The sequence below is a fragment of the Crocodylus siamensis genome, chromosome 2 (assembly GCF_052110815.1).
Source record: "Crocodylus siamensis isolate JL-2025a chromosome 2, ASM5211081v1, whole genome shotgun sequence".
Lineage (NCBI taxonomy): Eukaryota > Metazoa > Chordata > Crocodylia > Crocodylidae > Crocodylus > Crocodylus siamensis.
Window position 1 is genome coordinate 291,187,409 of NC_143396.1, and position 13,081 is coordinate 291,200,489.

Sequence of the window (13,081 nt, forward strand, 5' to 3'; positions counted from 1 at the left end):
GCACCTATTGTCCAGGTAACTTTTATTCGCAACCTTTGGCTTAAAGCAGTTAAAAAATGAGCGTTAGCTGACTTAAGATCACAGAAGCACCAAGATTGAGGCAGCAAAGGTGAATCTGTAGTGTTCAAAGACCAGCACTGAAGGAGGAGATGACTGCTACTTTGGAAGTCGAGTGTGCACAGACAGCTGTGGCAGGGCTCTCCATTTGCTCAGTGTTGGTGGTGTTCAGACAGACTGTATATATGCTGCTTGCTGACTGTGCTGGATCCCATGTTCCTTTATAGGATTTCCTATGAAAGCCAGTCTGCGAGACCGGGAGGATTGACAGTAGGGTTGGGGAACCACCTACAGCATGTGCCTTTGTGCTGTTTCAGCTAACGAGCTGTCTTCTGCTTGGGAGAAGGCATCCTAGAGCAGAGGGGTGAGTATACTGCTTCAGTGCTGCCTGCAATGACAGGGGCACAAAGGGAAGCAGCTGGGCTGCTCTGCTTCCTGGACTTATCTGGCACATGGGATCCAACTGTCCTTCCCTTAGGCAGTGGTAGTGGTTAAGGCTCCCAGGGTCCAAACAGCTCAACACTCAAACCCATGTAGCTTGCCAGGCTCAATGAGAAGGAACTAGCCCAGCTGTATCCATGTTACAGTGCTTGAAAAATAGACATACGGTTCCCCCACCCTCCCTAATAGCTTTTTGTTGCGCTCAGTGACCATGTGAAGGTTGCGTCACCTTTAAACTGAACACAAGCCAGAAAATGATGCGACCTGTTCAATGAAACTGCCCATCCTTCAGACAGCTTTGTAACATCTCTGATAACTTGTTTGTACATCAGATAGAAACATCCCTTTCCAACCAGCAGTTTGGTCACCTGTTACCCCCTCTGGGGCACACTGACATAAGGAACAAAGCTGGGCTGAAAAACCCGTTGGGGCACTAGGGGGTCAACAGACCACCACACAGGTCCCTTTCTGAATGGCTCAGGCCTATAAACCTCCCTGAGCACAATTAGAAACAGGGAAGGGTTTCCCCACTTGTTCAAGCACCTCTACGGTGCTGCAGCTGTCTTCCTAGAACATGTCTGTGAGTAAAACATACAAGGTATGAGCGTGAGGTGGCCCCTGCCCTGAGGGGCTTCAAGTGCTATAAAAAGGTAGGCAAACCATCGGGTTTATAAATGGGAACTTGGGCATGGACAGTAAGCGTTTCCTCTTGCAAGTGGAACTGGACATCCTTCACTTGCTGGCAGTTGTACAAAGGGGCTGGGGCCTGTTACCCAGGGTTTGGCTCAAGCCCTCGAATAGAACCGTTATACAGAAGAGGCAGCTGCAGTAGACCTTTACCTACCATCCAGCTGTGTTCAGTGGAAACAAATCAGTCTACCAGACTCCAGGGAGGTCACACAACTGCTTTAGACCTCCTTGAAGAGGGAACTGGCAGTACTGAAACTGCTGGACAACTGCTCATTTGGAGAACCCATGTCAGGGGCTGGTGGATGAAGTGGTAGCAAACAACTCAAACTTTTACGCTCCAGGACTGGACCCCCCTGCATCTCTTAACACCCCCTTAATATATTATGGGACAGCTGATCCAACCGCATCTCTGCTTACCTCTGCTTTTAGGCTCCAAGAGCTGCCCCCCTTGCATCTCTTTCCTGACCTGATGAAATTCCAGTGCCATTCCCCACCTCCACCAGGCTCAGCTAGACCCTGAGCAACTCCTGGGTTCTTAGCTGGAGATTGCTTGCTCTCTGTCACTGCGTCTCCATCTCCGGTTTTGCAGTCTGGTTTAGCCGTGAAAAAACAGCTACGCTACAGCACAGCCCAGCCCTGTTCTGGAGACGTCCAACTGCTACAGCAGATGCAGTGATGTGTTCACCTGCAGTTTGCCATCCTCTAAGCTAGAGCAGAGCTGGGGCTCCAAAGATGGGCAGAAACAGCCCCCCTGTGTGGGTTTGAGGAGGGAAAATGCTGACAGTGAGAGCTGTTCCCTTCCTCTACCCCTCTGGTTGGAGCAGATGCTTTAGATTGGACTTACGCAGCATTTGCTTCTTCCACAGCAGCAGCTTTTCCAGGGGAGCTACTGTAGCATCACAGCACAAGAAAAATCAGCTCAATCATGTGCACGGGGCAATGGAGTTTTCTTTAGTGGTGTTTACTGAACAGCCATTGGGACAAACCGGCTGCTTTCAATAGGCAAGGCCACAGCTGTCACTAGCTCCTGAAGTTGCCAGGGCAGATCCACCCCTGTCAGCCAACTCCCGCATAGATGAGGTCACTGCAGCCAAAGGAAGGCATCAGTGTTCGCCTCAGTCGATATCCACCAGCTCAACTTCAAAGAAGAGCTTTGCGTTCGGCGGGATCCTGTTGCTTGAGTTAAGGAGAGGTTTGCAGTGTCTGCGAGGTACAAGCTGCCACCATCTAGCTCAGGGATGGGCAATTATTTCAGGTGGAGGGCTGCTTACTGAGTTTTGGCAAGCCGTCGACAGGCAGCCAGGGGCAGATAAATATTAATTTTCTACATTTTTTTTAGCGGGCCTGCAGGCCCGATAAAATTGCTCGGCAGGCCGCATGCCGCATTTTGCCCACCCGTGATCTAGCTGATGATCTTCAAGCATGCCCATTTTCAAGAATGTGCCATGTCAGTGGCCTCGGGCAAGGACCAAGCTCTCCCTCCCCACACTGTTCAGCACCTATTGGTTACATCTGCAACCTGGTGGCGATCATGTGAAACACTCAGGGCTCATTTAGTGGCACTGCTCAAAACAGCAGGTACCTCTGCAGACCCCCTCCCTGCTGTTTGGAAGTGTATTGATGCAGGTGGCTGGATGGAGATAGGCTATTCCCTGGGGTCACAGGGCTAGAAACAGGAATTGCCCAATAAAGTGGATCAGCCATGCCACAATGCATCATGGAAGAACTGATCCACTTCACTGGGCCAACTAAGTCTCCACTTATCTCAGCCATTGACGGTACAGGACAAGGAGTGACGTGGTCTTCCTGCTTTCCCTGCTCAGCCACAGCCATCCTTCAGGATCAGGGAGTGGGGCTCTTCCTCACTCAGCCTGACTCACTCTTGAGATCACAGGGAATGAGAACCCCAACTTCCCGCCTGTGGAGAAGCACTGAGATTCCCTGGGTGCTCCTCTGGAAGCAGAGGAAGTGGGCAGGTGGTCTAAGCACTGCAAGATCCCTCATGCCCCCAGGGCACCTGCTGGGGGGCAGGGTGGGCTGGAGAGCGAGCAGCTCAGGCTGCTCTACTCTTCCCCTACTGTCTGCACCTTTGAGCAGCAGTCTATTCTGCCTATTGTACCACTGAGTTTTCCCTGCCATGGCCTGGTGGGGTAGTGACAACTAATAGCTCACCATCTATACCATGATAAAAACTTATGGTGGCACAAAAGATCAGGTAACATCCATTTCTACCACTGTCATACGCCTCTGAGGATGGTCAGGCATGAGAACAGGCTGCCTAGCAGCTGTGGAGTCTACATCTCTGTCCAACCTCCTCTTGAAAACTTCCAGACACTTGGCTGGGATGAGGTTGGACTAAATGTGTCCTGCTCTTGCCAATTCTTCCTCTCCCTCCTAGAGGAAAAGTCAGCACAAGCTTTGAGATTTCATCTGTCTGCTATATTTGCAGGGCTCCAAGGAAAGGCCAAATAAAAGCAAGGACAGGTGCTCGACTCTCTGGCCCTGTGTTGTTGATGAAGCAAAGGCCCATGAGATGGAGGGATTCCCATTTGCTGCTCCCTGCAGCCTCAGTCCACCAGGAGATAAGGTCTCACCGCTCCCTCTACCCCACAAGCTACTTAAGACAGTGGCAGCAAAGACTTCTCCTCTCATGTCCTCTTCCCATTATATGACTTTACTTCCAAGCCTCACTTGTTCTTTGGATAGATCCACGTGCTTGTTGCAGAGGAAAACGCAACATGCCAACTATGAGTGGGGGAAGGAGTCTAGACAGCCACTGAAAGCAGGTGGTCCTCACCTCAGCATAGCTCCAGGCCACATGGAGCAGGGGCAGAGTCCACTCCTCAGCCTCACTAGGCCCCCACAAGATCACAGCTAGGAACCTAACCCTCTTGCAGCCACTGCCACATCGGCAGCAGCTTTCGGCAGCTATCTAGGCCAACTGCCCACACAGATGTGAGATGCAAAACACTAAGCCATCCCACACAGATGCCCATCCAGCCCCTGCCTGAACACTCCCAGTGGAGGAGGTTCCCCAAGCAGCTTGTTTTACTCCCCTGCTGGTCTAACAGCAAAGCAGCTAGTTTATCCCAGAGTTTGTATTTGCTGCTCAACAGATACATACCTCTTAGGTGAGGGTATAAAAGCAGTCTCTGGACATGAGGGGGGAACAAAAAGAGCAGGGGGGTGTCTTAATACACTAGAAAACAAGGTATTCACAGCTTCTGGCTTAAGGAGTTTCATCTACAATGAGAGTGCCATGTGACCCTGCACACCCTACTGGACAGTGATCTCTCCCTCCTCTAAGGGACATTAAGACACCCTGCATGTCTTCAAAAGCTGGAACACGATCTCTCAAAGGATACTTGCCATCAGGCAGCCCCTTCTTGCCATAGGCCCATTCAGGTTCGATTTCTAGCTGAGCCTTCTCCCCTTTACTCATGGTCAGGAGGGCTTCATCCCACTGCAAGAGAAAAATCACCATAAAGAGGGAATTTGCACAATTTTCAATGGTAGAAATACTGAGCCCCAGTGCATCCATCAGCTTGTCCCAAGCAACAGTGTTTCCGATCTCCTGTTCTACCATCTTTTGCAGTGGGGGACACAGCTGTTGTTCAACACCTGACCAACAGCTGGCTTTTGATTTGCTCCCATGGATTAGGACTGGGAGCCCCTATTTGTGCAGGGCAGAGCAAAGGACTCCCAAGTTCCCTGGGTCCAGAAACTGGAAAGTGGAAGCACTGCTTACTGCCCTGCCCCAGGTTAGCTGATGTGCAAGCTGTCATTGGACTGCACTTGTTCTGGGGTAGAGATGAGCAGTCCTCCCCAGCTGGGCTCAAGCGAGAGGGCTAATTTTATCTTAGTACCAAGCCTTGGTGGCAGCGTATCAGCATTCACAATGAACAGGCGGCAGTCGTGTCTCTGAGCTGTTTAAGGCACATGGCAACAACCCAAGCATGGAAGCATTACATCCAGCCCTAAGCATGTCCCAGGAGGCCAAGCGTTTCCCAGCAGCACTGGGCAGAAAGCCAGGAACATTTTGGGCTTCCCACCCCTCCAGGCGGGGTCAATGCAGCAAGTGCACCAAAGCCACTCAACCCTGGTTTGACGGTAGTTGTTGGAGCTGTGCTTACAAGGGCTGACAGCCTGCTCACAGCTCCTTGGGGGCACCCACCCCATCCCTGACCCCAGGCTTTCTGAAGGCTCAGTATACGGGGAGACAGGCTAAGGGCCTGGCCCACCCTCTCAGGGCCTGCACAGCTGAAAGTTACACTGAGGCCTCACAACAGCAAGGCCAACTCCAGCATCCCCATTTCATCCATCCACCTCCAGCCTGTGATAGATGAAACAGAACTGCAACAGTTTACCTCACTTCCTTCAGGAACAAACAACATGCTTCTGTGTCACTCATCACAGGGTGGCTTATCTGCATGTCCTAGCCACACAGTCCTGATTGGCAAGACTCTCTGCCCTTTAAACTGGGAAACTGTGCATTTGTCCATGGCCGTCGTCCCCAAGCTAATGCTTAACCTGCCTAGTACTTGGCTACCCAGTCTCAGGCAGCCTCTGCCTGCACTAGCTGTCTTCTGGCAGCCTGGGGCTGCATGCTTATGCTGGAGGAGTTCCAGACTCAAGGGCTTGTTAAAAACAGCCAGATATTCTGGGGCCTGAAGTGAAGCTCAAAAACTCCACGTCAATGGACACCTTCTCTCTGGTAACAGGACTGGCAGCCAGAGTCCAGAGACTCCCAGGATACTGGGATGGGTAGATGAGATCCACACTCATCTACTTCCTATGGATCTGGCAGGGCCAGGGAGTGACGCGAGACAAAGAGGCTGTGCAGGGAGGGGGGGGATTATTTTGCCTGACATGTCAGGTTTCTGGGGTATAGCCAGTGCTGCAGTTTGTGCTGGGATCCCAGTCAAGGATCACATCTGCTATGCGAGGCACCATACAAAACAAGTGGGACTATACATTCCCTGAAAATCCTGCCGTCCAATACCTGTGCCTGCCAAAGGGGAGGAGCTGACTCTGGGGAGATGGATGGGGGCATCTGTGCAAACACATGCAGCAGACTGCCGACAGCAGACCTTTTGGCTTGGGCAGCTGCTCTGGATTCTTTGGGGAAGATCACAACAGCTGCATCAGAGACTAACCCACAGACCGAAGGATCTGTCAAACTGACAGATGCTGCAGGACGCTTAGCGATGTACTTACGCCTCTGATGACTTTTCCGACACCGACTTTAAAGCTTAAAGGTTTGGCTCCTTTTTTCTTCTTTGAGCCTGAAAGAGAGTTTGATTTTATTGACCTGGTCTTAGCATTACGCTGTCAAACACACTGCGCCATTCAGCCGGTTCTATCTGATGAGACCCGCTGCTAAAGTCATACTGCAGAGAAACACAGACAGCACCAGGGTGCTTGAAGCACGGGGAGATATGTAAATTGTGTGCATCTTGGTCATTTTATCATTCAGCAAATAGGGCAAATCCAGCACTGATGCAAGCAGTAGTTTCACTGAAATGCTGGAAGATGCACCGATGGTGGGACTATGTCAACCATACCGCTGCGTTTACTGATGTCACGTACAGGATGGATGTTTCTGTGGCACAGAAAACATGCTGGTTCCTAAAATGTTCATTTTCAGTGTCTGGAGCAGTAATGCTGACTGTTAAGCAAGCTAAGGTGAAGTGTGCATCGTTCGGCAATTACAGCCTCACTGTTTCTTTTGACAACGCTACAAGCACTGCTGGAAGTCGCAGGTTTCTGGCACATTTTCCCACACAGCCCTGTCCTTCTCTTATGCCTAACCCCCAACACAGCCTCAACATTTAATAGTGAGGTATCAGACCCTGAACCACGTGGGGCAGTGAAAAAGCTACTTTAAGCCAAGAAGGCAAAACAGCTTTCTGAATGATAAGCCTTGCTCTCTGCCCTGCTGCAGGGCCATAGAGCTGACTAAATCCAGACATCATGTTACCCATGGCTTGAAGAATGCCAAATTCATGCTCTAGCAAGAGGCAGGAGGGATTGCTTTACTCAAGTGAGAGACCTGAAGGAGCCCTGCTGCTTTCTCCTGAAGGGGCAGATCCCATGAATCAAGAGCAAGATCTCCCCAGCCTGTCTGAACAAGGAATAGGGGGAAAGGGGTATTTCTCACGGCCCCAACCAGTCAAACTTTTAAGCATAAATTGTTCCAGACATTTTGGTGACTGGCGGTCTAGCTAATTTCTTCCGTGTACTGCTGTTCAAACCCTCTGACTGTACAAAAGCTTATGATCCCTGGGTTCTTACTTGTTTGAATATTGGTATCGAAGACGGTGCCATCCTGTAATTTCCCTGTATACCAGCAATGAACGACATCTCCTTTTTTTGGAAAGTTGGTTTTATCCCCCTTTTTCAGGACGGACTTTGTGTACTTTGGTGGGCCCTAAATTAAGATAGAAAAAATGTTCACTGCCTGGAAAAGCTTGACCAATTGCTAGAAACCGAGTGCAAGCCCCTCAGTGAGTTGCGCACAGATCCAGCGCTGAATGAGCAGATGCTCATAAATGAATGCAGTATGCACAGTGCTTTGGTGTGCTTACGGAAAGAAAGGATTTAATGCAGACTGTGCCAATGCTGCTGAAGTCTCTGGAATGAGATCAGTACAAGGCTATTTACTCAAAACACACAAGGAGGTTGGTTTAAGAGCTGAGTCACTGTCAAGACTGGATTTTTTAAAATCAGAAAACAGCCTTCAAGAGACTCACACACACACACGACAGCCAGCAAAAAACCCCCCCCAAAACTTTGCAACAGCAACATCTGGAGGAAAAGCAAAGGCATTTGATTTCTCTTCAGACACAGTCGATTTCTTTTCAGGAACATGCACGTATTCAGATAACTCTTAGCACTGCTGAAGGTAATCACTGAGCATTTGACCCTCGCAGGTACCCAAGCTCAGTTAATGACGATTTCAAAAACAGAAATGGTTTTCACCTCACTGCTACGTTGTAGATGGCTTCCTGCTGGAATAGGACTAATAAGATTGCAGTGCTAGTTAAAATGAAGCTATTTGACAGCACATGTTAACAGGAGACTTCTGTATTTTATAGGCAACAGCAGATTTCTAAAGAACTAGTTTATTGATCTTAATTTCAGCCTGAGCTACAGTTATACTTCAGACTGTTTAATGCATTAGCAGCACCCCAAAGCCCCGCTTCCTCCTTCAGTCTGTGCTTTCTATTGCCAATAACAAATAGTGGTCAGAAACCAAGAAATGCGAACTGTCTACACAAACCTCATCGACAATTTCTTCAGGTCTCGTTTCTTTGGCCTTGCCTTCAGTGACCGTGACGTTCTTTACCTTTTCAGTCGCTTGATCTGCAATCTCTGTGCCTTTAAAGCGCTGTGAGGAAAGCATATACCATTATTTGCTATAGCAGAAGGATAGGACGTCTTTCAGAAGGCTGACAAATGAGGTACTATAAAGCTTTTCTATATTAAAGAACTGGCTACACAGGGATCCGTTTCTCCTCCAAGAAGTCAGTGGTCTACCACTGCTGCGGCATAAGTAACCGGGGGGGCCGAAGCCCCATAGCACAAACTATTGACGCATCGCCTGCAAGAGCTGCGAACCCCGGCAGCGCTCCTACGCGATCCCATCCTGCATGCACTTGGGGGTGTGCAGCCCTCATGCACCAACATATGCTGCTCCAACAAGGAGGTAAGTGAAATACACCAAAAATAATTAAAAAACCTGAATTATTTTTGAATAACCTCGAAGCTTCACCTGGCAGAGAAGGGATCGGTCACCCAGGGCACAACCGATTCCACCCATCAGGGCTGTAGATGGATTGAGGTACCAAAGTGACACTCTCTTCCACCCTGCTCGAGCCTCGGAAGAAGCCTCGAATGCTGCGGGGGGCTGAACCCTGGCCCTGCTCTCTGCTTGTGGACAGGGGCTGGGCCCTGGCCGCCGGGCACTCACCTGCGTTTCAAAGAGCTGGTTGTAGGCCGCGACCAGCTGGTCCTTGTTGGCCGTCTTGGCCACATTCTTGATTTGCCCCAGCAGCTTGTGCTCTGCAAGGAACTAGAAACAAGGGAGGGGGAAATGTCAGCACAGCCCGTGGGGCTGTCATAGTGCGATGGGGCCCATTGCAGCCTCACAGACCCCCCCCCAACGGTGCAGACTAACAGAACCTGGGGCATGGGCCCCCCCAGCACCACCCAGTCACGTGACCCTCCCCCGCTGCCTGGCAGGACAGTCACGTGACCAGCCCCCAGCCCACGTGACCCCCCGGCCCCCACCGCCTGCGCCGCGTGCTCCTGCAGGAACTTGATGACGTCCTTCTTGGGCAGCGCCTCGCTCCGCAGCTCCTCGGCGCTCCACGGTCGCGGCGGCTCTGCCGCCGCCATCTTGCCGGGCGCGCAGACAAGACGAGGCTCGCGCCAGAGGGGCCGGGGGAAGCCATTGGCTGGAGGGTGGGGCCGGAGGACGGCGCGCGATGCCATTGGTCGGGGGGCGGCAGTTAAAGGGGTGGGCGGGACGCCATTGGCGAGTCGGCGGGGTGGAAGAGGTTATTGATGGATGGGCGGGGCTGGTGGGACGGTCACGGTTGGCTGGTGGGCAAGGCGGAAAGTGCCGTTGGTGGGCGGGCGGCGCCCGAAGAGTCGTGAGGGCCAGCGGATGCCATTGGCTGGGGGGCGGGGCTAAGGGGGACAGCGGGATCCCATTGGCCAGCGGGCGGCTGTGAAGGAGACAAGCTAGCCGGCATTGGCTGGGCGGGGGGGGATTTGGTATTATTGGCTGCTCTTCGTTGTCTACCAAGTCGGCTCTCGAGGGAACGACACTTCCCAGCATGCCTCCGTACGCCGGCGGAACTTAGCCCGCAAAAGGCCTCCATTTCCCAGCATGCCTCAACGTCCGGTTTCCTGATCCCGGACTCCGTTTTTCGGCCCGGAAGCTCCCCTCAGGACGGTCTCCTTTTCCCGGCGTGCGCTGCGCGGCGGGGTGTTCAAGCACCGGCGGCCCCGCGATGGCTGCAGCATGACGGGCGGGCGGCAGCGGACGCTGTTCCAGGCCTGGGGCGCCCGTGCACCTTCTCGGGCCCCCGCGGAGGCGGCCTCGGACGACGACGATGCGGTGCTGCTGGTGGCGGCGCACGAGGCTGAGGCCGGGGCCGAGGCCGAGGCCGGGGCGGGTGGGTTCTGCCGGGCCTCGGGGGCGCTGTGGATCTACCCCACCAACCTGCCGGTGCGCGGCTACCAGGAGCGGCTGGCGCGGGCGGCGCTGGAGGCCAACACGCTAGTGGTGCTGCCCACTGGGCTTGGCAAGACCTTCGTGGCCGCCGTGGTCATGTACAACTTCTACCGCTGGTTCCCGTCGGGCAAGGTGCTCTTCCTGGCGCCCACGAAGCCTCTGGTGGCGCAGCAGATGGACGCCTGCACCCGCCTCATGGGCCTGCCACGCTCCCACATGGCCGAGATGACAGGTGCGGCCGTCCCCTCAAAAGCGGGGTGGCCTGGCTCGTCCCAGCTGAAACCTTGCTCAACCCAAAAGTCCATCACGGCTGGAGAAATGCTGCAGCACTTTTTCCTCCGTGCTTTTTCGGCACAGGGTTGTCCCCGCGGAGGCAACATGTAGTTAACCTCCTGCTTTTGTTTCCAGTGGGCGGATCTTGGCTTTACTCTGGCTGTATGGAAATGGGAGATGACTCCCTAGCTCGCTCCTGCGGGCGTACGGCAGGGGGCATCCGAACCCTGAGCAGCCTGGCTGGGGTCTGCACAAAGGATGCCTGCCATCAGTTTAGCTAGTTTCACCAGGAGACTGGACACATTCCTGGAGGAAAGGGGCATCAGGAGCTGTTAAGCATGGGAGTGCGAGGCACGGCCTCTGCATCAGAACTTCCTAGGCCCTGAATGCTGGAGGCTGCAAGTGGGAGAGGAACAAGTCCCTGGTCAGACCCAGTTCTGTCTCTTGGTCAGCGTCTAGTCTCTGCCCTTGTGAGATGCAGGAGACTGGGCAAGATAGGCGAGTTAATAAATGGCAGTTCTTACCCTGCCCCGGGTCCTGTCTCCAGTGCGGTTCAAGCTCAGCAGAATCAGCTCCACAGACCCTTTCCAACCCCCAGCACAAACCCCTTATGCTTTTGGGCTTGAGAGCCTTTGTCTGCCAAGTGGATCCACTGCCTTTGGCCCCTTGATGCACGTGTCATTGCCTCCCAGCCTGTGCAGCACTAGCTGTAGGGAACACACCAGTCCCTCAGGCAGTTTGTTTTCCATCAAGCAAACTTCAGCTGCTAAAAAGTTTTTTGTCCAAATCCTTTGCGCTCTCTGAACATTACCAAACACTACCAGTCATGCTTGCTTCCCCGTCCCTCAGCTTTCTCAGCTCCCAGCGAGACCCTCCCTCTTAGCAGAATGTTCCACAGCCCAATAACCTTAGCAGGGCTGGTTGCCCCTTTTTAAGGGGATAGACTACCCTGATTTACCTGCCCTTTCAAAAAGGCTCAGATAAAATAAACAAGCAACCATAGATAGTGCTGAGCCTATCATTAAGCACGTAGATGACTGGGGAAGATACCACCTCTTGGCTTTTTTTGAAGGGCTGCTGCCTGTTATGGAGGTGTGGGTTTTGCCCCCCTTAGGGCCACGAGTGCTGAAGGAGGGGCCAGGCTGTTGTGCTGAGGCTTAAGGAATTTTGTTTTAGAAGCTGAAATTTGGTTGAAAACGCACTGCCTGAGGAACTTGCAACAGGACTAACTGGACTGTGAAGGACAGGATAAAGGGTTCACCTATACGTGGATATAAATGCACACAAATATATTGTAGTTAGTGCTGCAGAGATGTGGGGGCTTAGTGACACAACTTCTTGGCATCAGGAGGCCAGGAAGAGTGACTGGTTCATTTGGTAGACAATAACTTTAAAGCAAAAGGTGAACCAGTTGTGCTGTGCTTGCAAGGTGGCTGGCAATGGTTCTTGATGCAAGTTTCGCTGAGCTCTGCACTTCTGCAGGAGCAAGGCTCTCCTCTCTGGTTTAGTAGGAGGAAACTCAAAGTGGTGTCAAAGTTTATAGAAGTTGCAATGCAGATTAGGCTTCTGCTGACCATTCTCTCTTGGCTGGTACAATTTAGGAGGCAGCCCATTGTTTTAAGCACAGGGACTAATATTGGTTACACTAAATGGATTCTTGAGTCACTGAAGAAGATGTATTCTCTTGTTGAAATATTTACTGTTGTTTGTTTTTTTTTTTGTTTTAGGTGGTACTCAGGTTCCCAACAGAAAGGAAATCTGGGACAGTAAAAGAGTCTTTTTCCTTACTCCTCAAATAATGGTAAATGATCTTTCTCGTGGAATCTGTCCTGCTGGAGAAATTAAGTGTCTGGTTATTGATGAAGCTCACAGAGCTCTTGGAAACTATGCCTACTGTCAGGTAATGGGGGAGTAATGAGCTTCCCAATCTATAAATCACTTCTTTATGTATAAGTGTGGGCAGTAGAAGTAAAAGAAAAAAATCAGATGTCATTGATAGGTTGCTCTGATTTTCCTTAAATCAGTGTCTTGGAAAGAAATCAGCAAGAATCTATATTTTGTGCTAACAGTATATTAATATAAAGGACAGGTTTATTTATATACAATTATAAAGACAACTTGCATGCTGCTGAGCAATCAGTCTATATTAAAACTTGAAATGCTGCGATGCACGTTTAGTAGGGAAGGGTTAGAACTATCGAGAATGTAGTATTTAAAACTTGGATCTTAAGAAAATAAGATGAGTGAGGTTCATTTAAAGCAGTGGTTTTCAACCTGTGGTCCGTGGACCCCTGGGGGTCCTCTGACTGTCTAAGGGGTCTGCAAAAGATGACTATAATTAATCAAAAGTCTGTGAATATGCCCATTTACAATTTA

At 51.4% G+C, this 13,081-nt stretch overlaps 2 protein-coding genes across 2 annotated transcripts in view; one reads left to right on the plus strand and one right to left on the minus strand.

The window, feature by feature from the left end:
* Window positions 1–2,133: 2,133 nt before the first annotated feature.
* On the minus strand, window positions 2,134–9,644 carry FKBP3 (FKBP prolyl isomerase 3). Its single transcript, XM_090034426.1, has 7 exons — window positions 9,481–9,644; window positions 9,161–9,262; window positions 8,471–8,578; window positions 7,483–7,618; window positions 6,406–6,473; window positions 4,554–4,651; window positions 2,134–2,358 (listed from the first exon to the last, which is right to left on the minus strand). The coding sequence occupies exons 1-7, from the start codon at window positions 9,586–9,588 to the stop codon at window positions 2,304–2,306; spliced, it is 675 nt and encodes a 224-aa protein (XP_089890552.1). The 5' UTR covers window positions 9,589–9,644; the 3' UTR covers window positions 2,134–2,303.
* Window positions 9,645–9,983: 339 nt separating this feature from the next.
* The window catches only part of FANCM (FA complementation group M), a 94,644-nt gene continuing 91,546 nt past the window's right edge, over window positions 9,984–13,081 (plus strand). The window contains exons 1-2 of the mRNA XM_090034428.1: window positions 9,984–10,664; window positions 12,433–12,605. Coding sequence (XP_089890554.1) covers window positions 10,220–10,664; window positions 12,433–12,605 — 618 coding nt within the window. The 5' untranslated portion in view covers window positions 9,984–10,219. The remainder of the gene's footprint in view (window positions 10,665–12,432; window positions 12,606–13,081) is intronic.

Excerpts from the sequence above, each read along its gene's own strand:
- FKBP3 (XM_090034426.1), bottom strand. The coding sequence starts at position 9,588 with ATGGCGGCGGCAGAGCCGCCGCGACCGTGGAGCGCCGAGGAGCTGCGG. Across the intron at positions 7,619-8,470 it reads CTGAAGAAATTGTCGATGAG|GGCCCACCAAAGTACACAAA; the intron begins GTTTGTGTAGAC and ends ATCTTAATTTAG. Across the intron at positions 4,652-6,405 it reads TCGGAAAAGTCATCAGAGGC|TGGGATGAAGCCCTCCTGAC; the intron begins GTAAGTACATCG and ends TTTCTCTTGCAG.